This window comes from Ovis canadensis, chromosome 22, assembly GCF_042477335.2.
Source record: "Ovis canadensis isolate MfBH-ARS-UI-01 breed Bighorn chromosome 22, ARS-UI_OviCan_v2, whole genome shotgun sequence".
NCBI classification, from domain to species: Eukaryota; Metazoa; Chordata; class Mammalia; order Artiodactyla; family Bovidae; genus Ovis; species Ovis canadensis.
Genome location: NC_091266.1, coordinates 61,910,325 through 61,937,432, shown reverse-complemented (window position 1 = coordinate 61,937,432; position 27,108 = coordinate 61,910,325). Strand labels below are relative to the sequence as shown.

The following is a 27,108-nucleotide window of genomic DNA, read 5'->3' as shown; positions in this document are numbered from 1 at the left end:
CAACAGATGACTTCAGAGGGACGACACTCAGTGAGGCTCAGCCCTAGCAGAGGCCTGCTTAAAACAGCTGCTGCTGGTTCCCAGGGCCTATTTCATCCCTGTTGTCCCAGAAAGTGGGACTTCCCTGGTGGTTCAGCAGGTAAAGAATCTGCCTGCCAATGCAGGAGACATCTAAGTTCAGTCCCTGGGTCGGGAAGATCCCTTGGAGGAGGAAATAGAAAGCCACTCCTGCATTCTTGCCTGAAAAATCCTAACGACAGAGGAGCCTGGTGGGCTACCGTCCATGAGGTTGCAAAGAGTTGGACAAGACTGAACTAAGCATGCTCATTCTAGAAAGTACTGTAGCATCACCCAGAAAAGACAAAGAGAAAGATCCTTGCCGCTACAAATCTGCTCGTGGGGTGGACAAAATCATCAAAAAGAGGCAAAGTTATCAGGGAAAATGCAAATGAAAACCACAGTGAGACATGGTACACATCTGCCAGAAGGGCCAGAATAAAAACGTCAACGACAGCAAATGCAGGTAAGGAGGCAGAGAAGATGGACATCTCTTCCAGGGAATGGGGATAGAGAACAATGCAACCAGAGTCTGGCAGTTCCTGATAAAACTAGACAGGCAATTACCATGCAATCAGCATTTATAGGCCACACTAGCGTAAAGAGCCCGCCTGCCAAGGCAGGAGATCCAAGAGGTGCAGGTTCGAGCCGGGGTCGTGAAGATCATCTGGAGAAGGGAACGGCTACTCACTCCAGTATTCGTGCCTGGAGAGTCCCATGGACAGAGGAACCCGGTGAGCTACAGTCCATGGGGTTGCACAGAGTCTGACACGGCTGAAGTCAAGTCGCACAAGCATGGCATTTACACCCCTGGGACTTTTGTGCCAGGGAAATGAAGACTCAAGTCCACGCAAAAACCTGAATGTCCATAACAGATTTAATTGTAATAGATCTAACTGTAGTAGCCCCAGACTGAGAAAAGACTAGACGTCCTTCAGTGGTTAAAAAAAAAAAAAGGTTAAACCATCTGTGGCACATCCACACTGTGGACCACCATGCAGCAACGGAAAGGAACAAACCACTGATACAACAACTTAAAAGAGTTCCAGAGGGATCCTTACGGTGAAAGAAATGTGTGCTTACCATGGGGGTGGATTTGAGAACACGCACCACATGAAAAAAGTCTGTAAGAAAGGAAACACAAGCCCTAAAGCATATAAGTCAAGCCGGGAAAACCTGAATAAGACGGCTACATTGTATCAATGTCTGTTCCCTGGTTGCAGTTCAGTGTTGCAGTTTTGCAAAATGTTATTGTCAACATTTTACCTGGGTCAAGGGTACACAAGCTCTCCTGTCTTATGTCTTACCACTGCACTGACTATAAACCGACAGTCATCTCCATAACACTCTCAGTCAGTCATCTCCATAACACTCTCAGTAACAAGGAAGGGGCAAAAAGAAATCAACAGACATTCCTTCTAGAAACCACATGTGACGGAGAACCCCATGGTCTTTGATGGCACTTACAGAAATTATAATACCCACGTGCTAGAAATTTAACCAACAGCCCTCACAGGGAGATGATGAACACGGCACATGCTTAATATTTAATAAATATAATGAAAATGCTCATGATTTTTTTAAGCTGAAATATGTGAAATGCAAACACTCTTCAAAAGCCTCCCATAGAACTGAGAATCACTTCGGCTAATAAACACATATGGTTAAAATTGGATGGCAAACAGAAGCCCCGGACAAAGGCAGAGTGAAGGATGGATCACAGTCATGTTCGCTTTCTGGGGGGTGCAGAGCCCAAGTTCTCAACCCCAAAGCCCTGCGCTGACATAAGAAAGGCACTCAATCTCCAAGCCCATTTTTCCAAAGAACCACTTGCATCGCAGAAGCAGGGCCACCCTGTGGTACCCAGGCAACACCTCCGTTGCCACCAGCCGTGAGCCGGGCACCTCCTCCAGGAGAGCCCCCCCGTACTCACTTATTCTGCATCATGTTCATAATCACCCAGTCGAACGGGTAGACATTCTTCCCAATGAGGTTCTTAAACATGATGAATGTCTCCATCAGGAAATCCTGAAATAAAAGCAGAACATTCAAACAGCCCACTGAGAAAAAGGTGAAAGCCGATGCCCACCTCCACCCCCAGAGTAACTGCATTATAAATTTATAAATGACCTTATTATTATTACTTTTTTTTAGCTGAATGAAAACATAGCACAAAGTAATGAAGATGCATTTCACAGAGCTGCATGTGACACCTTCTGCCTTTCTATGTATGTACCTGAGCACCTCATGTCCTGCAGAACTTTTTCAAGGATATACTAAAAGAGAGTCTCTCGTCATGTCCCTCTAAGAGATACAAGGAATAAACCCCTGAAAGTACACATATTCACACTCTTTCTGCTTAAGGAAACACTTTCAATCAAATATAATATGCAGGCTGTAACTACGTCTTATATCAAATATAATATACAGGCTGTAACTACATCTTATATTTATCTGAGCGAGTGGAAGTTACTCGGTCGTGTCCGACTCTTTCCGACCCCATGGACTGTATAGTCCATGGAATTCTCCAGGACAGAATACTGGAGTGGGTAGCCTTTGCCTTCTCCAGGGGATCGCTCCAACCCAGGGGACGAGCCAAGGTCTTCCGCATTGCAGGCGGATTCTTTACCAACTGAGCTAATCAGGGAAGGCCATATTTACCTACATTTTAATTATAAACAGGGCCCATCAAATTCAACCTGCAGTATTATTATCCTTCCCTTTTTCTTACATAATTTAACAAATGAAAGGTGCAGACAGGAACTCCTGACAATCTGCACCTAGTCAGCACTCTGTAAAGCAATCAAACACATGGTCAAGTTGCCAAAGTCTCTTACGTGGCATCATCAACTCCATAAGCTACTCAGTGATGGCTCTCTTGTCTCCTAGATGGTCCCCTGCAGTTCAGAGCGGCGGCCTGCAACCCGACCTTGCTTCCACACTGATTAGACTGCTCCTGGCATTGGGAGAGGGTTCCCTACTCCTAGTGGGTCCACTCTGTGCTGTCAGAATTAGGAGATTTTCTTGAATCTGACAGTTCAGAGCTTATTCTGAGCTCACCTGAACAAAACAAGCAGGTGTCCCAAAAGTGCACACCCCAGTAATAGAGGGCACTTGCTCCCTCAAGATCTGGGTGGAAAGGGGACAAGCAGCTGAGAAGTCATGTTAGGAAAATGAGGCCGTGGTCATAGATGAGCAAATGAATGGATGTTTCCCATTTATTTCATCTACTGATTCATAATTAAGTGCAATGGCTGTGAAGACCGAGGAGGTGAGCAGAATTTAAGCATCCCAGAAAGCAATTCCCAGCACAGAGTTCTACACAAGACCTTGCAAAAAGACACAAGTTCCATTTGATGGTAGGAATAAGCCAAGGATCAAAGACACCTTCTCTGCCACCTTACCAACAATGGCCAGCTTACAGAGTTACAGCGAGTCATTTCTGCTGCAGGAGGGCCTTGTGGAGCCCCTCGCATGAATAAAAACTCCAGGAGCCACCGTGATCACGCTTGTTACAACAGAGGCCTCCAGTGCCGAGAGGTTAGGATAGAAGGCAGAGTCAAGAGGGAAAAGTGAGTCCCGTGTCCTCCCAACGCTGCCCCCAGCAGCCCCAACCAGCAGGGCTTGCGAGCAAGAGGTGTTCTCGATGACCCCTGACACAAGAAACACTTTTCTATTCCCAGTTTAATTCCTGAAATTCACATTTCACTACTTAAGGTTCCCCACTTTGTCAAGAGTTTCCCGTTTTAATGACCAGGTTGCCCCCTTTGCATGCTGAGGGCCATAATTTAGTCACATCTCTATTTGCATGAAATTGCTGGCTTTCTTGCTGATTACTCCTCAAAGCCTAATAATTGAGATACAGGGTCTGGTTTTTATTATTCTGGAAGAGAAGCATATTTTCCCATACCAACTCCTTTTTTTTTTTTTCCTCTAGGAAACACAGTCCCATACTTCATTAGTATGGCTCAGCTATTAAATGTTGGTACTTTGCTGATCAAACAAAATGCTGCAGATTGTGGGAGATGAGGTTTTTCAAGGCTTTCCCTGTTGGTCTGCATAAATTAGCAGCCATGGTGGTGGTCCCCACCACCGCCTTTACCGGAATGGCTGATGAGGCTGAACAGGCTATTACAACTGCCATCTCCAAGTTGACAAGAGGAGTTGGAGGATTTAATACACATTTTGTGAAATTTTCATCATTTTATATCAATCCATTCCTGCTGCATTTTTAGCTAGATTGTACACAGGATGTTCCATATAATAAGGGAACAACTCTAATAAGAGCCATCAATGCATTCCATAGGCAAAGTCTTCTTGTTATAAAACCATCTGCTTCTGTCCATCTCTGGCCCCATCCACTTGGATAATTGGTCATCATTTTTCACCGGGACTCCCAGAGGGAAAGGGTAGCCCATCTACCTATGACCATTCTAGTCCGTCTTGATCCCCACACTTCATTCAGAGTGGCCTCTTCAAATCTGATCAAGGCATCAACACTTCCTCAATCTTCCACTGAACCTATGTCCTCAGCGGCTTCCAAATGTTCTTAGGTAAAAGCCAAAGAGTCTTAATTCTCAGAAGAAGGAAGACACCCTTCTCTTAAGTCAAAGAAATAACTGTTTCAGACAAGGACCATCAATAGATGTTAACTCAACTGATGAAACTGCTAGAGGATAAGACTCCTGCCAATTTACTGTGGACACCAGTGTATTACCCAAAATCTCCATGATGACCTTCAAGGGCCATGCATCTTCACAACAGAGAGATCCAGAAGTTACTCCCTTTTAACCAAGTGATCAAACCCACTATCATCAGTAGTGGTCAGCCTGGAATTCCTAGCCTCCCGACAGACATAACAGGGCATGCTTAACCACAACTTCTCTTCCGCCTGCCAAAAGGTGACCTTGGATTTTAGATAAAGCTTCCAGTTTGTGGAGGGCTTCCTTGTTGGCTCAGATGGTAAAGAAGTCACCTGCAATGTGGGAGACTTGGCTTTAATCCCTAGGTTGGGACAATCCCCTGGAGAAGGGAAGGGCTACCCAATTCAGTATTCTTGCCTAGAGAGCTCCATGGACAGAGGAGCCCGGTGGGCTACAGTCCACGGGCTCAAAAAGAGCAGGACATGACTGAGTGACCAACACTTTCACTTTCCAGATTGTCAGTCACTTCAGTTCAGTTCAGTCGCTCAGTCGTGTCCGACTCTCTGCAACCCCATGAATCACAGCACGCCAGGCCTCCTTGTGCATCACCAACTCCCGGAGTCCACTCAGACTCATGTCCATCGAGTCGGTGATGCTCCGTTTGCAGGACATATGAATTTGAAGAAACAAATCTGCACACAAAGCAGCAATCAAAAATTACAGAATGGGGGCGGGCGGAAGCGGGGGGATGGTGCGGGCAAAGTCTGCAAAGCTAATCTGTTCAAAAGCAGAAAATAAGTAAAAATGAAATTGAACTTTAAAAAGCGATGCCATGAAAGGGAAAGAAAAACAAGGCGATCAACTTATTTTAGAAAAAAAAGAGATCAATGAGAAGGAAGCAAAAACCATGAGCGAATCTGGACTAGGTGCAGCTTAGAGGAAGCCTGTAAAAGCCTGTAGTGAAAGAGCAGAGACCGGGGAGGACCGAGGGAGAAGTGAATGCCGATGGTGTGACGAGATGACAGCAATGTGCCGGAAGAACAACAAAGCCACTGCACATTGTCTTCACCCTTGAGAGCTACCTGCTGAGCCACTCGCTTGCTTCTCACATTCTGCCAGGATTTGGCTACGTGTTCATAGAAAAAGACACCTAGAGATACATAAGTAAGTGTTAGTCGCTCAGTCCTGTCTGACTCATTGCAACCCCATGGATTGTAGCCCACCGGACTCCGCTGTCCATGGAATACTCCAAGGAAGAATGCTGAAGTGGGTTGCCTTTCCCTTCTCCAGGTAATCTTCCTGACCCAGGGATCGAACCTGGGACTTTCCACATTGCAGGTTGATTCTTTACCATCTGAGCAACCAGGGAGGCACACTAGAGATAGATAGTAGAGGCCAATATGGCAGAATGCTTGCAACTGATGAATTCAAGTGATAGGAATAATGGTTTTCATTGCACTATCCTTTCAGCTTTTCTGTATGCTTGACATTTTTAATGATGAAAGGAAGAAAGCTTGCAAGCTAAATGGGGACACTCAATATGAGATTAGTGGACTGTATCACCATCAACATTCTGATTTTGATACTCTTCCATAGATCTGCAAGACGCTACCATGGGGAGAAACTGAGCAAAGCATACGAAAATGCTCTGTATTATTTTTTACAGCTATGACTGACCCTACAATCCTCTCAAAATAAAAGTTTACTCAAAAAAATATATGCTTTAAAATAATTAGCGGAAAAATAGTAAACCAATGACATAGACGGAGGTTTGTAACCCTGCACAGGAGGCCGTGATCAAAACCATCCCCAAGAAAAAGAAATGCAAAAAGGCAAAGTGTTATCTGAAGAGGCTTTACAAAGATCTGAGAAAAGAAGAGAAGCAAAAGGCAAAGGAGAAAAGGAAAGATATGCCCATCTGAATGCAGAGTTCCAAAGAATAGCAAGGAGAGATAAGAAAGTCTTCCTAAGTGATCAATGCAAAGAAATAGAGGAAAAGAACAGAATGGGAAAGACTAGAGATCTCTTCAAGGAAATTAGGGATACCAAGGGAACATTTCATGCAAAGATGGGCTCAATAAAGGACAGAGATTGTATGGATCTAACAGAAGCAGATGATATTAAGAAGAGGTGGCAAGAATACACAGAACAACTATACAAAAAGATCTGAATGACCCAGATCACAACGATGGTATGATCACTCACCTAGAGCCAGATGTCCTGGAGTGTTGAGTAAAATGAGTCTTAGGAAGTGTTACTATGAAAAAGCCAGTGGAGGTGATGGAATTCCAGCTGAGTTATTTCAAATCCTAAAAGATGATGCTATGAAAGTGCTGCCCTCAACATGCCAGCAAATTTGGAAAACTCAGCAGTGGCAACAGGAATGGAAAGGTCAGTGTTCATTCCAGTCCCAAAGAAGGGCAATGCCAAAAAAATGTACCAACTCCCGCACAATCGCACTCATCTCACATGCGAGCAAAGTAATGCTCAAAATTCTCCAAGCTACGTTTCAACAGTACCTGAACAGAGAACTTCCAGATGTTCAAGCTAGAAAAGGCAGAGGAACCAGAGATTAAATTGCCAACATCTGGTGGATCATAGAAAAAGCGAGAGAATTCCAGGAAAATATCTACTTCTGCTTCATTGACTATTCTAAAGCCTTTGACTGTGTGGAACACAACAAACTGTGGAAAATTCTTAAGGAGATGGGAATACCGGACCACCTGACCTGCCTCCTGAGAAACCTGTATGTAGGTCAAGAAGCAACAGTTAGAGACAGATATGGAACAATAGACTGGTTCCAAATTGGGAAAGGAGTATGTCAAGGCTGTATACTGTCACCCTGCTATTTAATGATATGCAGAACATCATGTGAAATGCTTGGCTGGATGAAGCACAAGCTGAAATCAATACTAGCAGGAGAAATATCAATAACCTCAGATACGCAGATGACACCACCCTTATGGCAGAAAGTGAAAAGGAACTAAAGAGCCTCTTGATGAAAGTGAAGAGAAGAGTGAAAAAGCTTAAAACTCAACATTCAAAAAATGAAGATCATGGCATCTGATTCCATTACTTCATGGCAAATAGATGGGGAAGCAATGGAAACAGTGATAGACTTACTTTCTTGGGCTCCAAAATCACTGCAGATAGTGACTGCAGCCATGAAATTAAAAGATGCTTGCTCCTTGGAAGAAAAGCTATGAGCAACCTAGACAATATATTAAAAAGCAGAGACATTACTTTGCTAACAAAGTTCCATCTAGTCAAAGCTATGGTTTTTCCTGTAGTCATGTATGGATGTGAGAGTTGGACCATAAAGAAAGCTGGGCACCAAAGAATAATTTTGAACTATGGTGTTGGAGAAGACTCTTGAGAATCCCTTGGACTGCAAGGAGATCAAACCAGTCAATCCTAAAGGAAATCAGCCCTGAATACTCATTGGAAGAACTGATGCTGAAGCTGAAACTCCAATACTCTGGGCACTTGGTACGAAGAGCTGACTCACCGGAAAAGACCTTGATGCTGGGAAAGATTGAGAGCAGGAGGAGAAGGGGACGACAGAGGATGAGATGGTTGGACGGCATCACTGACTCGACAGACGTGAGTTTGAGCAAAATCCAGGAGTTGGTGATGGACAGGGAAGCCTGGCATGCTGCAGTCCATGGAGTTACAGAGTTGAACACAACTGAGCAACTGAACTGAACTGAACTGAATGGCACAGAAAAAGAGATGAGAGAAACATAAAGACACAAAGCCGCTTAGCATGACCTCTGGGGCCTTGTGCAGTTTGAAACCCCAGTGCCTCTCCAGGCCCATCACCTTCTTTCTCTCCCACCTACAGGACTCCTTCTTCTCTTCCTACACATTCCACAATCCTCTCTTTTGCAAAACAACCCTTCCTGAGGGCTTCTCTAGTGGTCAAGTAGGAAGGGGAGTGGACCATGCAATGCAGGGCACATGGATTCAATTTGTCCAGGGAACTACAATCTGATGCGCTGGGGAGGAATTAAGCCCACGAGCATCAGCTACTGAGCCTGGACAGCATAACTAGAGAGTCCTTGGGCTACAAGGGAAAACCCTGGTAGCTAAGACCCGACACAGACACATAAATGAATAAATTTTTTTTTAAAGCCTTCCTTAGGACTTCCCTGGTGGTCCAGCGGTTAAGAATCTACCTTCCAATGAAAGGGATGTGGGTTCGATTCCTGGTTGAGGAGCAAAGACACTACACACTGAGGGGCAAATAAGTCCATGCATCGCCATTACTAAGCTTGCAACCACTGAGCTCATGTGCCACAGCGAGGCACCAACACAGCCAAGTATAAAGATAAAAATCTTTCTTAATTTTGATTTTTAAAAAGACTTCCTGTCCACCTGACTCAGTCCAGTGTGGCTGATTTACAACGACCATTCTTTTGGAGCATGGATAACCTGGGGTGCCTGACGGACTCCCGGGTAAACTGTGATGCCCTCCACTACACTGGGGGCTCAGGGCAGACGTGGGCGCTCTGCTGCTCTCGTTACCGCCACCTTCTTAACACAGTTGCTCTGCACTAAGCAGCTTGTGAGTGAACTCACTGCAAAAGGATTCTGCACCCTTGGACTCAGCATCCAGGGTAGAAAGTCTTCAGTAGATTTCTTCTCTGAGGAATGGTCACAGGGATAAAGAAACAGATGCCCAGCGCCAGGCTCCTCTTGCCCACTCATGACGGTCTCTACACAGGCTTGCAAATCACCCTTCGGTGGCTGTTTTCACATGGAACTCAGGGCCTTTAAGGCCAGGCCTGGCCAAGAGCAGAAGGCTTCCTAGGCAATGACACTCACACAGCAAACATTCTCGCTTTCATAATCCCTGTGAGCATCATCACCGCTTTCCATCAGTTGAGAAGTCACCCCGGACCACACCGACACAGGCTGGTGGTTGATGGGGCCAGACAAGAAACAAGACAAAGAGAAGGGGCAACAGGTGATACCTGCCAGGTGAGACAAAGACAGGCATCAGGAGGGGTTCTCAGAAGAGGCTGGACAGATGGAGACAGGAGGCATTTTAGGAAGAGGGCCCTGAGGTTTCAGAGGGCTGCTTGGCCGGGCTTCCCCAGGTCACCCACAAGCAGACAGGACTGGGAGAGGCCACAGGAAGGAGGAGGAGCACGTGGCAGACTGTGGCTCCCCCTGGGTCCTCCTCGGAGATGAGAAGGGCTGGGTAGCCTGGTTCTCTGAACCTTCCCTGTCGTGTCTCCTGGATTCACTCAGCCTGTAACCGACAAACATCACTTCTACCTGCAGCGTTCATGGATAAGTCCTTACTCACTCAGTCACTCCACAGGCATTCCCTTAGGGCCACTTAGTGGGAATTTGGGACACATGAGAACAGGCCGCCCTGGAAGGTCCAGAGTACTCCTCATCACTCGATCTCACAGTGGACACTGAGCAAGTTCTCCACTTGTGGCCCTGACTCTGTGACTTGGACCTAGGACAGCTAGCAGCCACATCTTCAGACCAGCATCTCCAATGCAGAGGAAGAACTTAAAGACCATTCATCGCTGCCCATCCTAAAGGGATGATCTCTATTATGACAATTTTGAGCTGAAATGTCCATCCTCTTTCTTTCCTGGCTTGGTCTTTCCATTTCATGCTGTGTTCCATCCTCTCATGGTCTGGGGGTCCAAGGGGTCATCTGAGAGGCCGTAAAAATAACAGTTCTGAGGCTGGTGACTTTGGTGTTGATCATAACTGCAATTCTGTTTGAGAATGACTCATTCATCCAAAAAAAGGGCTAAATTTGAAAACCTAAGGTAGCACTTTTAACAAGGAAGTCGTCTTGAGAAAAGAGTTGAGTCTCTTTGCACATGGCATTACTGATTAACTTCCAATTATTTAACACAAAATATTTTCTGTTTTTGTGAGCAGTTGTCCAAGTAGAAAAATAGTCAAATCCTCTCTACGGATAGTTAACAGATAGGAACCCATTTTACGAAGGTTCTGACAGATTAACAACAGTAAAAAAGGTTTAAAATCTTTGCAGTATGAATTCGTGATATCCAAACCACAAATGCCATTTCATAATGGAAATCAAATTGTTCGCAAATAATTGATGCTCTGAACCACTGTGTCTACAGAAATAAACCCCCTTGGGAAATCAGGGCCACAACACATAACAAGTATCTGATGATCTGTTTCCTGCAAGGAGAGAGGGTACATGCTTGGAATTCAGGACGTTACAGTCATTTTTAAACACCATTTTGTAAAATCACTTTTTCATGATATTCTGAAGCTTCCCTATCCACAGCACACTTGAATGATCCGGATTAAATATTTTTAACAGTTTGCATGAATCATATGATTTTGATCACATGACTAATCTGTAAAGGACAAATGATTTATTGGAGCCCTGAGTTTTCAGCATGGGTAACGCTTCTCATTCTAAAAATGTTTATCCTTCAGCTTGAACCATTGTCTAGGAAATTTCTCATATAGATTTTGCTACAACTGGCTTAAAGCTAAACATTCAGAAAACTAAGATCATGGCATCTGGTCCCATTACTTCATGGCAAATAGAAGGGGAAACAGTGGAAACAGTAGCTGACTTTATTTTGGGGGGGGCTCCAAAATCACTGCAGATGGTGACTGCAGCCAAGAAATTAAATGGAAGGAAAGTTATGACCAAACTAGACAGCATATTAAAAACCAGAGACATTACTTTGCCAACAAAGGTCTGTCTAGTCAAGGCTATAGTTTTTTCCAGTAGTCATGTATGGATGTGAGAGTTGGACTATAAAGAAATCTGAGCACTGAAGAACTGATGCTTTTGAACTGTGGTGTTGCAGAAGACTCTTGAGAGTCCCTTGGATTGCAAGGAGATCCAACCAGTCCATCGTAAAGGAAATCAGTCCTGGGTGTTCATTGGAAGGACTGATGTTGAAGCTGAAACTGCAATACTTTGGCGACATGATGCGAAGAACTGAGTCATTTGAAAAGACCCTGATGCTGGTTAAAGATTGAAGGCGGGAAGAGAAGGGGACGACAGAGGCTGAGATGGTTGGATGGCATCACCAACTTGATGGACATGAGTTTGAGTAAACTCTGGGAGTTGGTGATGGACAAGGAGGTCTGGAGTGCTGCAGTCCATGGGGTTGCAATAGGCGGATACGACTGAGCGACTGAACTGAACTGAATTGATCCTTCCGATGATCAAACAGGAGGCATGAAACGTTTCACAAGGCAAATTGGACTTCACTATGACATACCTGCTGAAGAATCCCAGGATAACATCACATGTGATATGTTACATGCGTGAGAAGAGTCCTATATGACACTGCTCCTTAATATTACACAAAAACTAACCATATAACGCCTGAGAATAGTCCTACATTGAACTGCTGGTTAATATCACACAAAAGCTAAACATATAGACACACCATCACATACACATTCTTGCTCCTTGACTCCTTTGTAAGATTTCTTTTTCTGATGTGGATCATTTTTAAAGTCTTTTTTGAATTTGTAACAATCTTGCTTCTATTTTGTGTTTTGGTTTTATTGGCCATGAGGCATGTGGGACCTTAGCTTCCCGACTAGGGATCAAACCCACAGCCCCTGCACTGGAAGGTGAACACTTAACCGCTGGACCACAGGCAAGTCCCCCTTGACTTTGATTGAAGGAAAATTGCTATGATTTTAAGGTATAAATCCATTTGTGTATCTTTAGAAATTTAAATCTATGTATTTATTATCTATTATATTATTAAATATTACATCAGTTCAGTCCAGTCGCTCAGTCGTGTCCGACTCTTTGCGACACCATGAATCACAGCACACTAGGCCTCCCTGTCCATCACCAACCCCTGAATTCTACCCAAACTCATGCCCATCGAGTCGATCATGCCATCCAGCCGTCTCATCCTCTGTCCCCTTCTCCTCCCACCCTCAATCCTTCCCAGCATCAGGGTCTTTTCCAATACGTCAACTCTCCGCATGAGGTGGCCAAAGTACTGGATAAATACAAACTTAAATATACGTGTGCATACACATAAGCATGTGTAATGGCAGTGATGAGTGAGGTAGCTTTTTTTAATTTAAAAATCATCCTTTGAAAAAAGTCTTAAATGCCTTGTCTTCTGACCATCCCTTAATAAGACTGACGTCAAGTGTAATAAACGTTGTTTTGGAAAAACTAGTAGAGCTTCCTGTGGTTTGTAGGAATCTGGGGGCCTCAGAAATGGAATTGGTGCCCCGAGACACAGGAGTGGAGGGTGTACATCTACTTGGCAACTCTGCAGACACACTGGCGGTGGCTTCGCAGAGGACATCTGCCATATGGCCCTGCGATGTCAGCTTGTCAGGGACAGTGCCTCTACGGATACGTTCCTCTCTATTGTACTTCTCCTAATTAAGTTGTATCACAGTGTCACTGAAGATGACTAGAGAATTATTTCCAGAAATGCTAATGAGCCTCCATGATGAAAGTTAATTAATAACAGAGCACAATTTAAGGCTGAAAATTCTCCTTGGCTTCTGCTATCGAGTGTCAATCGATAAATAAACAGGAGCTTATGGTAGCTCTCCGTGGTAACGACTTCAAATTTATCATGACCCCAAAGCAGGGGAGAGGGAAGAACAGAAAAAGGATTTTTTCTGGGCTGACATCCTGGATCACTCTCTAGGTCAGTACAAGGAGTGAGCCTATCTCAGGAAGCTTATCTTCTCTCTCTCTCTTTTTAATTTTAAACCTTGTGTGTTGTATTGGGGTACTGCTGATCAACAATGTTGCAATAGTTTCAGAAGAGATTCAGCCATATATATACACATGTGTTATGCAGATGACACCACCCTTATGGCAGAATGTGAAGAGGAACTAAAGAGCCTCTTGATGAAAGGGAAAGAGGAGAGTGAAAAAGTTGGCCTAAAGCTCAACATTCAGAAAACGAAGATCATGGCATCTGGTCCCGTCACTTCACGGAAAATAGATGGGGAAACAGTGTCAGACTTTATATTTTTGGGCTCCAAAATCACTGCAGATGGTGACTGCAGCCATGAAATTAAAAGACACTTACTCCTTGGAAGCAAAGTTTTGACCAACCTAGATAGCATATTCAAAAGCAGAGACATTACTTTGCCAACAAAGTATGGTTTTTCCAGTAGTCACGTATGGATGTGAGAGTTGGACTGTGAAGAAAGCTGAGTACCGAAGAATTGATGCTTTTGAACTGTGGTGTTGGAGAAGACTCTTAAGAGTCCCTTGGACTGCAAGGAGACCCAACCAGTCCAATCTAAAGGAGATCAGTCCTGGGTGTTCTTTGGAAGGAATGATGCTGAAGCTGAAACTCCAGTACTTTGGCTACCTCATGCGAAGAGTTGACTCACTGGAAAAGACCCTGATGCTGGGACGGATTGGGGGCAGGAGGAGAAGGGGACGACAGAGGATGAGATGGCTGGATGGCATTACTGACTCGATGGACATGAGTTTGAGTGAACTCCGGGAGTTGGCGATGGACAGGGAGGCCTGACGTGCTGCAATTCATGGGATTGCAAAGAGTCGGACACGACTGAGTGACTGAACTGAACTGAACTGATACACATGTTATCCATTCTCCAAACTCCCCTCCCATCCAGGCTGCCACACTGTTAATAATGAGCAGAGTTCCATGTGTTATACAGTAGGTCCCTGTTAGTTATCCATTTTAAATAGGACCCTTATCTTCTTACAAACACACTTTTACCTAGACCATCTCTAGGCTTCTGAAGTCAAGTGGAGGCAAGTCTAAAATCAAACTGAAAATGGAAATATTGATATCAGCATTTTGTCTTAAAGGCTGAGCTCAAAACAAGGTTATATGAAAAGTCAGAGTCACACTCACCACCACATCGGTCCTCATCTTCCCAAAAGTCTTGATCAAATGGGCATAATGATAGTCTTCCATTTGTCGTAGAATAGCTGTCATACAGGCCACGAAATTCCCCTGCGAACAAATCAAAAGATATAGTTGGATGATGAGAGAACAACACTCAAATGTTGATGTAAACTGACAGTACCTTCTTTTGTTTCTCCTCTGCTGTAACAGTAGGTTTTCATTAGCTATCTATTTTATACATATGAAAGTGAAAGTTACTCAGTGGTGTCTGACTCTTTGTGACCCCATGGGCTATACAGTCCATGGAATTCTCCAGGCCAGAATACAGGTGTGGGTAGCCTTTCCCTTCTTCCGCACTGCAGGTGGATACTTTACCAGCTAAGCCATCAGGGAAGCCCAAGAATACCAATACAGTATTGTAAAGTAAAATAAAGTAAAAAAAAAAAAAAAAAAAAAAAGAATAGTGGAGTGGGTAGCCTATCCCTTCTCCAGAGGATCTTTCCGACCCAGAAATCAAACCGGGGTCTCCCGATTGCAGGCAGATTCTTTCCCAACTGAGCTACCAGGGAAGCCAGTTTATACATAGTGGTGTTTATATGTCAATCCTAATCCTTAAAAATGCATTCAAATATACATCAGGTGCAGAAAAATACTGTTTGATTCCACTTATATGTGGTATCTAGAATAGCCTGATTCATAGTCAGAAAGCACATTGGTAGATATACCAGGGGCTGGGGGTTTTGAGGGTGCAGAGTGGGGAGGGGGCGTTAGTGTTTAGTGGGGATAGTTTCAGTTTAGGAAGGTGAAAAATTAGAGAGGTAGAGCAGGAGGGTGAGAGCTGCTTAGTGCCACTGAACTATACAGTTAAATATAGTTAAAACAGTATGTGACTTCTACCTGGATGAAAAAAATAAAAACTCTGGTTGGCAGAGGGGAGGAGAATTGATGTGGACTAAGAGTCTGGGATCACAGCCCATCAAGGAGACACCACAAGCAAGGCTGGCCAGGTAGGTGACCAGTCACGTCAGCCTCAGCATCTTCTCTTTTGCTACATTTCTGTCTCTCTGACTCCATTAAATGCTTGCTCATACATGACTGTCCAGTCTGGAAAAAACAAACTTGAAAGGCTTTTTGCATTAAATATGTGCAGATGGGAGACAGGATTGAAATCACTGCCACTTGTATTTTGTGTTCTCTGGAAAGTCGCTGCCCTTATTATCAGGCCAAGTATATGTGCAGCACCTCCTCTTGGGCTGTGGCAAAGAAAGGCCTTTTATTTCTCAAATCTGCCTGTATCCCCCTTGGCCAATTTGGAGGCAATCACCAGTGACTCCACAATGAGTTATGGTCCAGTTCTCCTCCAGGAGAAGCATGTGGGGAGGAATGCAGCCTCATCAGAATGTAAAGTGGGAGAGACAGGAATTTCTCATAACAGACAGAGCTGGCAGGAAAGGGAAAGAAGGGGGAAAAAAGAAACCACCGAAGGAAATCAAGACACGGAGAAAGGATGGGACCAGAGCACTGAGCAACGGAAGTGTAGACGTGTTTGCATGTGTAGGACTGTGCACCTGTGTGTGTGCAAACACACCAAGGCAAATTTGGTCTAGTGACTAGGCGGGGGTAAACTGTCCGTTGCCATTTATTGGACTATATCATTCCTGAGGTTCATGGCTAACAGCATCCTAACAGCCTTCCTTGCTTTTAAATATTTTCCCCTAAAGTAATGACATTGCAAGAAACATAGGATGTATATTTTCTCCCATTAAAGCAGTACAAGTCTGGTAAAATTATAGGATGAGACATACTCTGAGACATGCCCCTAATTTTGCCTCGCTAAATTAGTTCACAGATTGTATTCTTTTACTAACTCTGCTTTTACAAGCAATTTATTTGAATGCCTGAATATCTCTTGCATGAATTTGGAATGCATGCTCTGTAGTGAAATATCAAAGTCCACTATTTTTTTCTGAGCCATTTTATATCTGTAATATACATATATGCTTCCACATGAGTCCTCAGGGAATGCATTACATAAGTTGGCCAAATCAAATAATGATAATATGGTATCTTCCATTTGCCCAGAAGTGTAAATTATTTGTGAATGATGATAATTGCTGAAATCCAGATTCCAAGTTGGTGTTCAGGGAAAGAGCTTAAATAATGCTTGTTTTCCACTGGAGGAATGATCTGTAAAATGGCAAGATATCCATTTATGAAGATGAACTTCTGAAATATGTAGGTGTTTAGCATCTCGTTGAGCACAAGAGAAGCCGCCTTTGTATCTTCTTTACTCTTGATGAAAGCCATCTTCCGGACAACAGTCTTCATCATATTACATGTTGATTGATTGCCGTGTGTCAAGCGCTATGCCCGGGCCACTAGAAACATGGCCTCATTCAACCACACCACAGATTTTCTTCTTGTTCCCAGATTATGAACAAAAGTGTTCCCCTCTCAATGAAAATAAGGAAACCCAGCTGTGAACCCAGAACACCGCCGATGAGGTAGGTGCTGAGGAGCTGGGCTAATTTTCCAGTTATCTAGGTATGCATTTTCATTAGTTTTCTGAGAAATTTGAGGTCACTGCTAACGGCCAACCTGAAACAGAGATGCACTTGCTCATACTTATGCAGTCATTAGAGAAAGCTGGGAAGAGCACGAGGAAACGGAAAAGGTGGCCGTCGACAGTGTCCCCAGTTCTCCCCGACCCAGCTGGCTACGACCTGGACACCTCCCTCCCAGACAAGGAGCTTTTCTAGAACAAGAAGGTTCACCTGCCAGGGGTTCAAATTAATTTTCTGCAGGTTAAAGGGGTTAAAGAATCGGGACTCCCATAGTACAGCCACTGAAATCACAAAGCCAGCTGTGTATAATTCAGAGCAATGGACTCACGTACTGTACTTTAAATATGAAGTTCAAAGTAGAAAGAAGACCCCAGAGCAGTCTTGAAAATGCAAAAAACATGAGCAGGGAGTAATATCCATGAAAAAACAACAAAAACACAGAACGTCCAGAATCCGGCCAGATACTCAAACGGGTGATGTGGACATGCTCAATTTAGGGAGCAGACTGCCACATAATGCTGAAAGATTCATGCAAGGCAAAGGCTGGGGGAACTGACATGATGCAGAAAATGAAAACCTGAAGAGAACATAGCAATTTCCATAAAGCAAATCCTGGGAAGGCTTCAATAGCTGGTCGGGAAGCTTTGTGTTTGCATGAGAACGTCACAGAGAGGGCAGCCAAACGGCCTCTTGTCTAACTGCCATGGGGACTAACTGGAGGACAGGGGCAGGTCATCGCCCTCCGAGTTAGAGGTCAAAAGGCCGCAGGTACAATGCGCTCCCTACTTAACCTAAGGAAACGTTATGGAAAGCAATCTGTACAGTTCAGTCTTGCTTAGAGGAAGCAAATCTTTCTATTTCAGTCCTTTTCTAAGCAGAAATTCTGGACCCCACCGAGAAAGAGGTAATATGCCTGTCAAATTTCACAGAAAGGCCCCCTCTTTCTTTCAGAACGGAGTCCCATGCGAGGGGGCCAGCATCTTTAGAGAAGATACGGGGCGGACACCATGGAGCATGACTGCCTATGTGAACTCAATGGAACCCTCTGGAGCAGAGTGGTGGGTTTCTAAGGGTAGATGGAAAGCAGGTATCTAAGGAAGCTGTATTTGAAACCAATCACACACCAGAAACAGAAATGGGGGTGAGCTGTGACACAAAACTTATTCTGCAGGCTCAGAAGAAAATTGCTATTCGATGCCTGGCCATTGATTTATTGGAAATGCATTTAGAAGTCATAGGATGCTTTTAGTTTAGACAGTGGGTGGGCGGCAGGTCGGCTGAGGGTGACTGTACAGAATTCCTCCTAGAAACTGAGCCTGGGGGTCGAGTTCTAGTCCCAGTGGCTGAGTACAAATGAACAAATAAATAAAATAAGACATATTCCTTATGACTTCAAAGCAATGCAAAACAGGGAGAGAGAAGTCAGGAGGCAGTGGGAGAACTTTTAAAAGCCAAGACATGGAAGCCTCATAAACAAAAAGATGTGAGCTTCATTAGCAATCAGAGATGAAAATGGTATATCATTATTTGCCTGCCAAAATAGCAGAGGAGTATTTAAGTGATGATAATGTTCGCAAGGGCACAGGGGATGAGCACTCTTAGACGCCACTGGTGGGAGCATAAATTGCTATAACCTTTTTAAAAAGCGATTTGGCAATAGGTTTAAAAAGTCTTGGGAAAAAATACTCATCTCCTCAGGGTAATTCTACTTCCCACAAGCCACCTAAGGAAGTAATTCAAAATCAGAAATTTTATGCCCAAAGATGTCCACTGCATCTCTGAAAACATCTCAGTGTTCAACAGCTAGGAACTGTATAAGTAATACAATATTTTGTAAGATTGCAAGGTAAAATATAGGATGCCCAGCTCAATTTGAATCTCAGAAAAATATGTCCCAAAGATTGCATTGGAAATTTTGCACGTGACATTCATATACTACGGAAATTATTTGTTGTTTACCTGAAGTTCATTTTTTATTTGCTAATTCACATAAACATACCAATAGTTTTTTGATGAAACATTATGTAACCATCAAACAATAATCATGAAAATATGAACTGTTTTAAATAGCATAAGAAAATGCTCATAGATGAAAATCAGACATAATCATGGTACTGATAGTTTTCAGCAAAACAAAAAAATATAACAGGAAAAAAATCAAAAGAAGAAACAATTCAAAGAAAAGACATCACATATGATAAGAGTGGGAGGATGAGTCCAGATTACTTTTAACACTGGAAAATATATTAGCATTTTAAAAGGTGGGACAGGAACTGAGAGAGTTGCACTGACATACATACCCCACCAAATGTAAAACAGATAGCGGGCGGGAATTTGCTGTGTAGCAAAGGGAGCTCTCTGCAGCCTCCCGTGGTGAGATGGGGCAGAAATTCTGGGGAGGGTGGGAGGGGGGTTCAATAGGGAGGGGACATAGGTATACTTATGGCTGATTCACATTTTGTATGGCAGAAACCAACACAACAGGGGAAAGCAATTTTCCTCCAATTAGGAAATAAATTCTAAAAAAAGGTAGTCATTAGATAAGACAGCTGAGATCTCTACCTTCTTCTCCTGACCCTTAGTGTCCTTAGGGGTGCCCTTATTCTCAAAAAGTTCTTTCATTGGGCTTCCTCTGCCCACGTGAACTAGGTCACTGCTCCTCAAGCCCTGGACTGAACTTGCGTCTGTGCCCTCTTGGAATTTTCTTTCTGACCCTCCTCCAGCCCATTTTAAATCTGCAACACCAGGGCTCTAAGCAGGTGGACAGGCAGACTGGAGGACAGGCAGAACGCAGCGTTGCTGGTGGAGCAGGGGACACTGTGTGGCAGGCAAGTGAGTGCAAAGTCCCAACAGGATACAGACAAAAGGTTTCTAACAAAGGGCAGATTTTGCAGAACGATGACTTAGGGCGAGTTCTTGTCAATGGTATCTTTGCCATCTTTGCCTAGTCTAGAGTCCAAGGCCGTGTACATGAATTGGAAGGAAAAATCCCAAGGATTTGTATTCACAGTCCTGAGCTGTGAAGGGGCGCCTCTTTTATGTAAAGACATCAGGACGGAGTCATGAGGCTCAGAGAATAACGTTTGACATTGCTCTTGGTAATCCCATCCACAGTCCAGAACGCTTCATACACCCCTGGATCTCACATGTGCATGGGGCCCGCAACACAGGCAGAAATTATAAGTCTCCTCCAAGTGCTCTCAACGCCAAGGGATTTGGGGGAGCTCCAAACTGCAGAAGCTGTCAGAGCTGCAGACAGAGCTCCAGGGACGTGTGGTCTGGAGGGCAGGCTTGAATAGGAGAATCTGCTATTTATATCGGGGATTACACTTCTTGGTGCCCAGTGATGACGTGTCAGAAATTTTAAATGTGTTTTCATGAAAGCAAGTGCTTTGAAGAGGAATTCTCATTTATATATTTCATTTCAAATATATCGATAAAAACAAACCTACTTCATAATCACCATCAAAAGTTGAAGAAAAAGTAATCCTCCAATGATACTGCTAAAGGACACTAGGCAAGAATTGTAGCAAAGGTGGGAAGATGTATCACTTGGTGGATTCTAGATGACTTCCATACTGGGGAGCATTTCAGCCAAAGAATCAATACTGTATGGCAACATTATGAGGACTAGGATCTGGAAAAGGGAATGTGGGTGAGAGCTGAGTGCTCTGTTTCAAAGGCAATTGTTGTTGCTGTTCGCTCACTAAGTCATATCTGACTCTCTGTGACCCCATGAACTGCAGTACGCCAGGCTCCTCAGTCCACTCTCTCCCGGAGTTGGCTCAAATTCATGTCCATTGAGTCGGTGATGCTATCGAACCATCTCATCTTCTGCCACACACTTCTTTTGCCTTCAATCTTTCCCAGGTCTTTCCCAAAGAGATGGCTCTTCACATCAGGGGACCAAACTATTGGAGCTTCAGCTTCAGCATCAGTCCTTCCAGCGAATATACAGGTTGATTTCCTTTCAAAGGCAGGGGTGATATGAAATAAATCCCCATACAGATAAGTTCTTGGACAGATAAGAAGCCCTAGAGAGTGCAAGGCTTTCTGTTTTCAAGAGGGAAAGCCAATGGTGAAATGTTTAAAGGTTCTATTTGTTATAAGGAAACTTAAGAGAGAAACATAGGGAGTACAGACAGATAACACAAAGAATATCTCAACATATCGTTCAGTGGCCCAAAGCATCCTCCAAAACCTCTGTAGAGATGATGTTTGTGAAAAATATACATGGGGGTGTCCACATAACAAATTATAAACAACCATAAACACAAACTTATCTGTTTCCTCACATTAAACTGACAATGTTTCTAAAATTCACAAATGCACAAAGACCAAGAGAAGAAGAGAGACAGAACCACAGAAGAGAGAATTCTGGAAGCTGACAAGCGGATGCAGAAATGATTACTAGCTGTTCTGGAAGCAGGAAGGGAGTGGATATCTATCAGGAATCCTGTTGATTCTGGGCAGAGAGTCTTGGAAAGTCTCGGAAACTGGAGCTGCCAGTTACTCAGAGAGCAAGGCTATGTGTCAGCTGGAAATCCAAAGCCCTGATGTCTTTAAAACCTGGCCAATATGTCCACCCCAGCAGGTCCTCTAAGGGGAATGGCTCGCTCCCAGCAGGGAACCATGTGTTTACCCTCCTGACAAAACAGAAGAGACAGCGGGGCAGGATCACTTGGCTGAGACTGTCCACTGATAGGAAGCTGATTATTTTAAGTCCCCACACTGCTCTATTCAGCTGGGCTCCCAGCAAAGCACCAAGTATAAGCAAACTGGAACAGGCAATTGGCAGAATCCTCGCTGGAGAAACTGACCAGCCTAAGAGAATACCCAATAACTTCCCATCAAGGTTCTGACAGCATGAGGACCCCGTCCGCATGGGCTCCTCATGCAGTGAAGCCCAGAGCCTTCAAGGTCTGTGCATCCATGGGGAACAGAGGGTCTTAAAGTGACTGCAGTCCTCAGGAGAAAAATCAACCAGATATTAATAAAGGAGGCCAGAACAAGCAAAAACAAAAGCCAGAGGAATGAACGAAAATTGAGAAAACGTAAGAAAATTCAATCACTATTATCTTCAGCTAGGTAAGAGACGATATCCATAAAACAAGAACATAATGTTATAAAAAGAAAAACAAAAGGAACAGATACAATGAAATGATTATGGAATGTTTCAGCTGTATTAGCAGAAATAAACATCTTAATAGAAGTTTGGGGATATACAATTAATGAAATCCTCCAAAAGTAGAACAACAAGACACACAGAGAATAAAAACATCAGACAATCCATTCAGGCGTCAATACTGAATAAACAGAAATTCCAGAAAGCACACAGAAACTGGGGAGACAAAAGTATTTTTACAAAATAATAGAAAACTCATTAAAGGATTATTAGAACTAATAAGTGACTTCACAGATTATGGGATACAGGATCAAATTACAAAACTCAATTGTTTTTCTAACACTAGCAATGAATAATCTCAAAACAAAGTTCAAGGGAAAAACTCCTTTTACTAAAGCATCAAAACAAACTTAAGAATAAATTTAACAAGATTATATAATACTTGGACCCCTAAAACTAGAAGGTACTGTTAAAGGAAATTAGAGAGGACCTAAATAAATAGAAAAATACCCCATGTTCATGGAATAGAAGACTTAATATTGTTAAAAGGGCTATAGTCCCCAAATTGAGGTACAGATTCAACCCAATTCCTATCAAAATTCCAGCTGGCTGCTTTGCAGAAATTGACAAGTTAGTCACAGATGACTGTATTTTGCCTGATTTCATTCTAAAAAGTGTCCAGGAGAGGCAAACCCATAAAAACATGAAGTTAGACTTGGGATTGCCAAGAGCTGGAAGTTTAAGGAGAGAATGGAGAGCAACGGCCTTCGGGTATGGGTTTCCTTTGTGAGTGAGGACAATATTCTAAAGTGGATTATGTGCCTATAGTTAAACCCTTATATTCTTATGTTAAATAGATGAATTTTATGGCATAAAAATTAGATCTTAACAAAGCTGTCAAAAATTCTTAAATATAAATTAATTAACTAAACAATGTGAGATAATCATTCTAAAATGACAAGCATATCCAAAATGAAAGGGCCCACTGAGGGTCAAACACAATCAAGACTCCCATGTGTGAGATTTTGAAATATTACAGATAGAACAATAATTCTCAAACATTCGAGAACAAAAGAAGAGGTCCAGTGGTTAAGACTCCAAGCTCCCAATACTGGGAACCTGGGTCCATTCCCGAGTCAGGGAACTAGATCCCTCATGTTGTAACTAAAGGTCCTGCATGCCGATATTAAGACCTGGCACAGCAAAATAAATAAAAATTATTAAAAAAGAAAAAAAGAAATACACAAATAGTTGCAAGCATGGACTAGGAATTGATCATGGAGAGGACAGTGAAGGAGACATTTAATTCTCAGGACAAGTCAAGCCCTTGCAAACCCTCAGATTTAAAATGGTAATAACCCATTTGGAAAACTCCTTCCAAATTCTAGGATCCTTGTGAAATTGTTCTTTCTCTTTAGATTTGTGAAATAGACACAAGGAAGTTTTTCTCACCTTTGCTTTGGTTTCTTCATTCAAGTATTTTGACATCATGGGAAATCACTTACCCCTTTTAGGATGGGGTTGGGGGTTATAAGGAAGAAACGATAATGCAGATACAGCAATGGTGTCAGACGAAGAGAAGACGGTGCCCGTGTGAGATGCGGCAGAAGACACAAGTCACTGCTGTGCTTCACAGAGTATTCAGCATCTTGTTAATTAAATATGTGTTTAGGCATAACACATAATGAAAAGGCTGAATCAGGTACTATTGTTAACACTGAGGTTATTGGAAAAATAAACATTCACTCATACCATTTGAACTTACTACATCTTTCCACAAAATACAGTCCACGGTGAAACTGAGGGCAGTCCTGTTTCTCTTCTCATTTCAAGAAAAAGTCAGTCCCATGAATCATCTATCCAAAGTACGGTTAATTTTTACTCATATAGTTTCCAAACTATTGTGATCTCTTGTTTTATAAAGGACCATAGAGTGAGGAATGTTTGTAAAAAGATGCTATACCAAATTAAAAATAGTATGGTTGAGAAATGAAACTAATGTCATCTATTAGCTCCTTTCAACCACTAGCAACAAATTAAACCTGCATCTTAAATTTAAATTGAATGCTATAGCTCATATCATTGCAGACACGATAAAGAAAAAAATTTAATTTTTAAAACAAAATCAATTTTAACTTTACAGTGGTAGTAATTGTAGGAAGATGTTTATAGGAAAAATATACCAAAAGGAACCCTCTGGATCTTGTATTACCCATAACAGTTATTTGCTGCTTATTCCACATAAGAAATTAAACACGTATTCACATTTGTTAAGAAGAGTAAAAATAAATTACAATCAAATTTTATATATACACAATTACACTTTGTGGTATAAAGAGGAATATACATATATTGTACAGAACTTGTTGATATAATTCATTTGATGCTAACATAAGTCAGATTACTACAGAAAATTTTATATTTATTTTCATAAACAATAAATCAGATAATACTAGAACCTTAGAGAGCTTTCAGATCTTCTCCCACAATATATAGTAACTGTAAATACACTGTAGTAAAAACAAGAGTAATCCAGTCTTAATAAAATTTTGCCTTTGAAGGGGGATCAATGTACTACACGTTTTTAAACTCTCTTTTGTCCATATAGGACACTCTTGTCATCATAGTTATAGATTAAAATTGAAACTCTTTATTGGATGAAATGAAATTCCTCTCTATGAATCAAAGAATGATGCTGTGCTCAAAATATCTATATTGGTTAGATGAGCTGATGTGAAGAAAACTGTCACATACAGAATGCTAAAAAAAAGAAAACACTAATGAATCATAAGGAGAACAACATCCATTTTGGAATATAAGATTATTTTAAAATAGAGGCAATGACAATCTAATTTATAAGATGTTATTTCTTAGGAAATAGTTATTTATACATAAACATATACATCTACAGTGTGCAGATAAAGGCTCAAATGCTGCCTATCACAGTGCGTCACTAACAGCTTGTCTGCTCATGACTCCAGAAGCCCTCAAAGTTCTTTGAGCGCTAAGTACCTTGAGGTTTATTTCCAAAATCTCCTACTGTGGGGAAGTGGAACTCAGTCTAGCGGGGTGGTACCCAAGAGAAATTCTGCAGAGCAATGCGCCGGCTGAGCAGCGTGCAAGAAAACACACACGGCATGAAAGCCTCCCATGGGGGCTGCATGCCCGTCCCATCTCCCCTTCCTCACAGCCCTGAGGAGATCAAAGGGTACTCAGATTCTGAGGTGATGGGGCCACTTGGAACTTACCAGAAGAAATTGAGGAGCTAAGGCAGAAATGATGAGGAGATTCAAAATGTTACCGAGTATTAGTAAGTGCAACACTCAACAGACACTCAAAGAGTGGGCGCTGTGTTGACAACACAGAGTTTGGGGGCCTGGCCAGGTGGATACACACGGTGCCCCCAGGACGAGCACACACGGGGGCCTGGGGCCAAAGGACTAAGTCAGGAGGACCCAGAAGGATGCTGGAGGAGACTGTCCTGGCAGAAGTGAGAACAGAAGCGATGGATCACGACACAGTGGCAAGTCCGAGAGTCTACACCGGTACTCAGACAAGGGGTGTTGGCAAGGCAGGCAGTGTTGGAAACAGAGACAAAGGTAAGACCCTTACCCTACAGATCACAATGTGTACACGAAACCAGAAAATAAGGAAACCACTCATTCCAACCCCTAAAGCAATGGTTGATTCCAGAAAGGATTCTCAATGGGGACCGAAAAGATTCAGATAAATGTCCCTGGGGATAATCTGAAACTATCACCCCCACGTTCTTCCTCATTACAGACTGTGGCCAAGGGTGTGACGGAACGCAGAGGACGCATCATCCATGAGATGGTATTCTGTGCCAAAAATGTGAGATAATAAGGAATAATTGTTTGAGGAAAACATCCTCACCCTAGATGGGGGAAGAAGTATGGAAGATAATTAACTCCTTTTTATATGTGAGAGTATAGAGAGAGTTGACCAACACACACTTAGGAGAGGAGAAGAGAAAGAGGCAGTGCTCAGAGCCCAAGTTAAAGGAGGAGGAGAAGGAGATGGAGGAGGGGTGAAGAGGGGAAAAGGGACGCGGAGGCTGCAGACAAATCCAGGTTATGCGACACTGGATAAGACCATTGGCCTGTGCCCTTAAACAAGGCCAATGAGGAAACCTCAGTAGAATTGCTAATTTTTGTAGATGCCATATTATTACTGACTATGCAGCAGAATTACTTTCTTAGCAGATGCAAGAAACAATGAGAGACGAACGTGCCATCATGTCCGTGACAGACTTTTCCTCTGGTGAAAAAATAAATTTACATTTGATATTTACAAATACACAATGGAGAAAGGGCGGATTTAATGCATACCTGACAGACTGTTAATAAAGAATGGATCTAGCTGACAGGTATTCACGTTTTACTGTAAGATTTTTCCAACATGTCCATACCTATGCAAACTCCAAAATAAAAAGCTAAGGGGAAACAACTTCTACTCACAGACTACTGGAGAAGGCACACGTGGCAACAGTTCAGTAAGACACAAGGCCACAAATGTTATAAAAGGCAGCTACTGCAGACTGGCAAGGGAGTCTAAGAGCAAGCAGTTCTTTTCCAATCATAGGAATTATTACTGAGTATAATAACAGGAAAACAAGCAACAACTTAGCTATTTAAAGACATTTAGGGAAGGGAGAGAGGAGGAGTCAAGCTTCCCAACTCAGAAATATTCACTCGGGAAACTGAGGAGCAAAAATGTAAGTGAATGGAGAGTGCTAATGCTTTTGTATATAAAGCTCTGACACATGCATTCTTCTTCAATGCAAGAATGATTAATTTACACTGTAGAACTGTTTGCTGGCCTTGACAAAATACTCTTCAGTGACA

General features: G+C 42.8%; 1 protein-coding gene across 2 annotated transcripts in view; it reads right to left on the bottom strand.

Moving 5' to 3' along the window:
* Positions 1-27,108, bottom strand: part of DOCK1 (dedicator of cytokinesis 1) — a 568,995-nt gene that overhangs the window by 209,187 nt on the left and 332,700 nt on the right. For both annotated transcript variants that reach the window (XM_069566865.1, XM_069566866.1), the window contains exons 28-29: positions 14,561-14,662; positions 1,991-2,085 (exon numbers count right to left, since the gene is read on the bottom strand). In XM_069566865.1, coding sequence (XP_069422966.1) covers positions 1,991-2,085; positions 14,561-14,662 — 197 coding nt within the window. The remainder of the gene's footprint in view (positions 1-1,990; positions 2,086-14,560; positions 14,663-27,108) is intronic.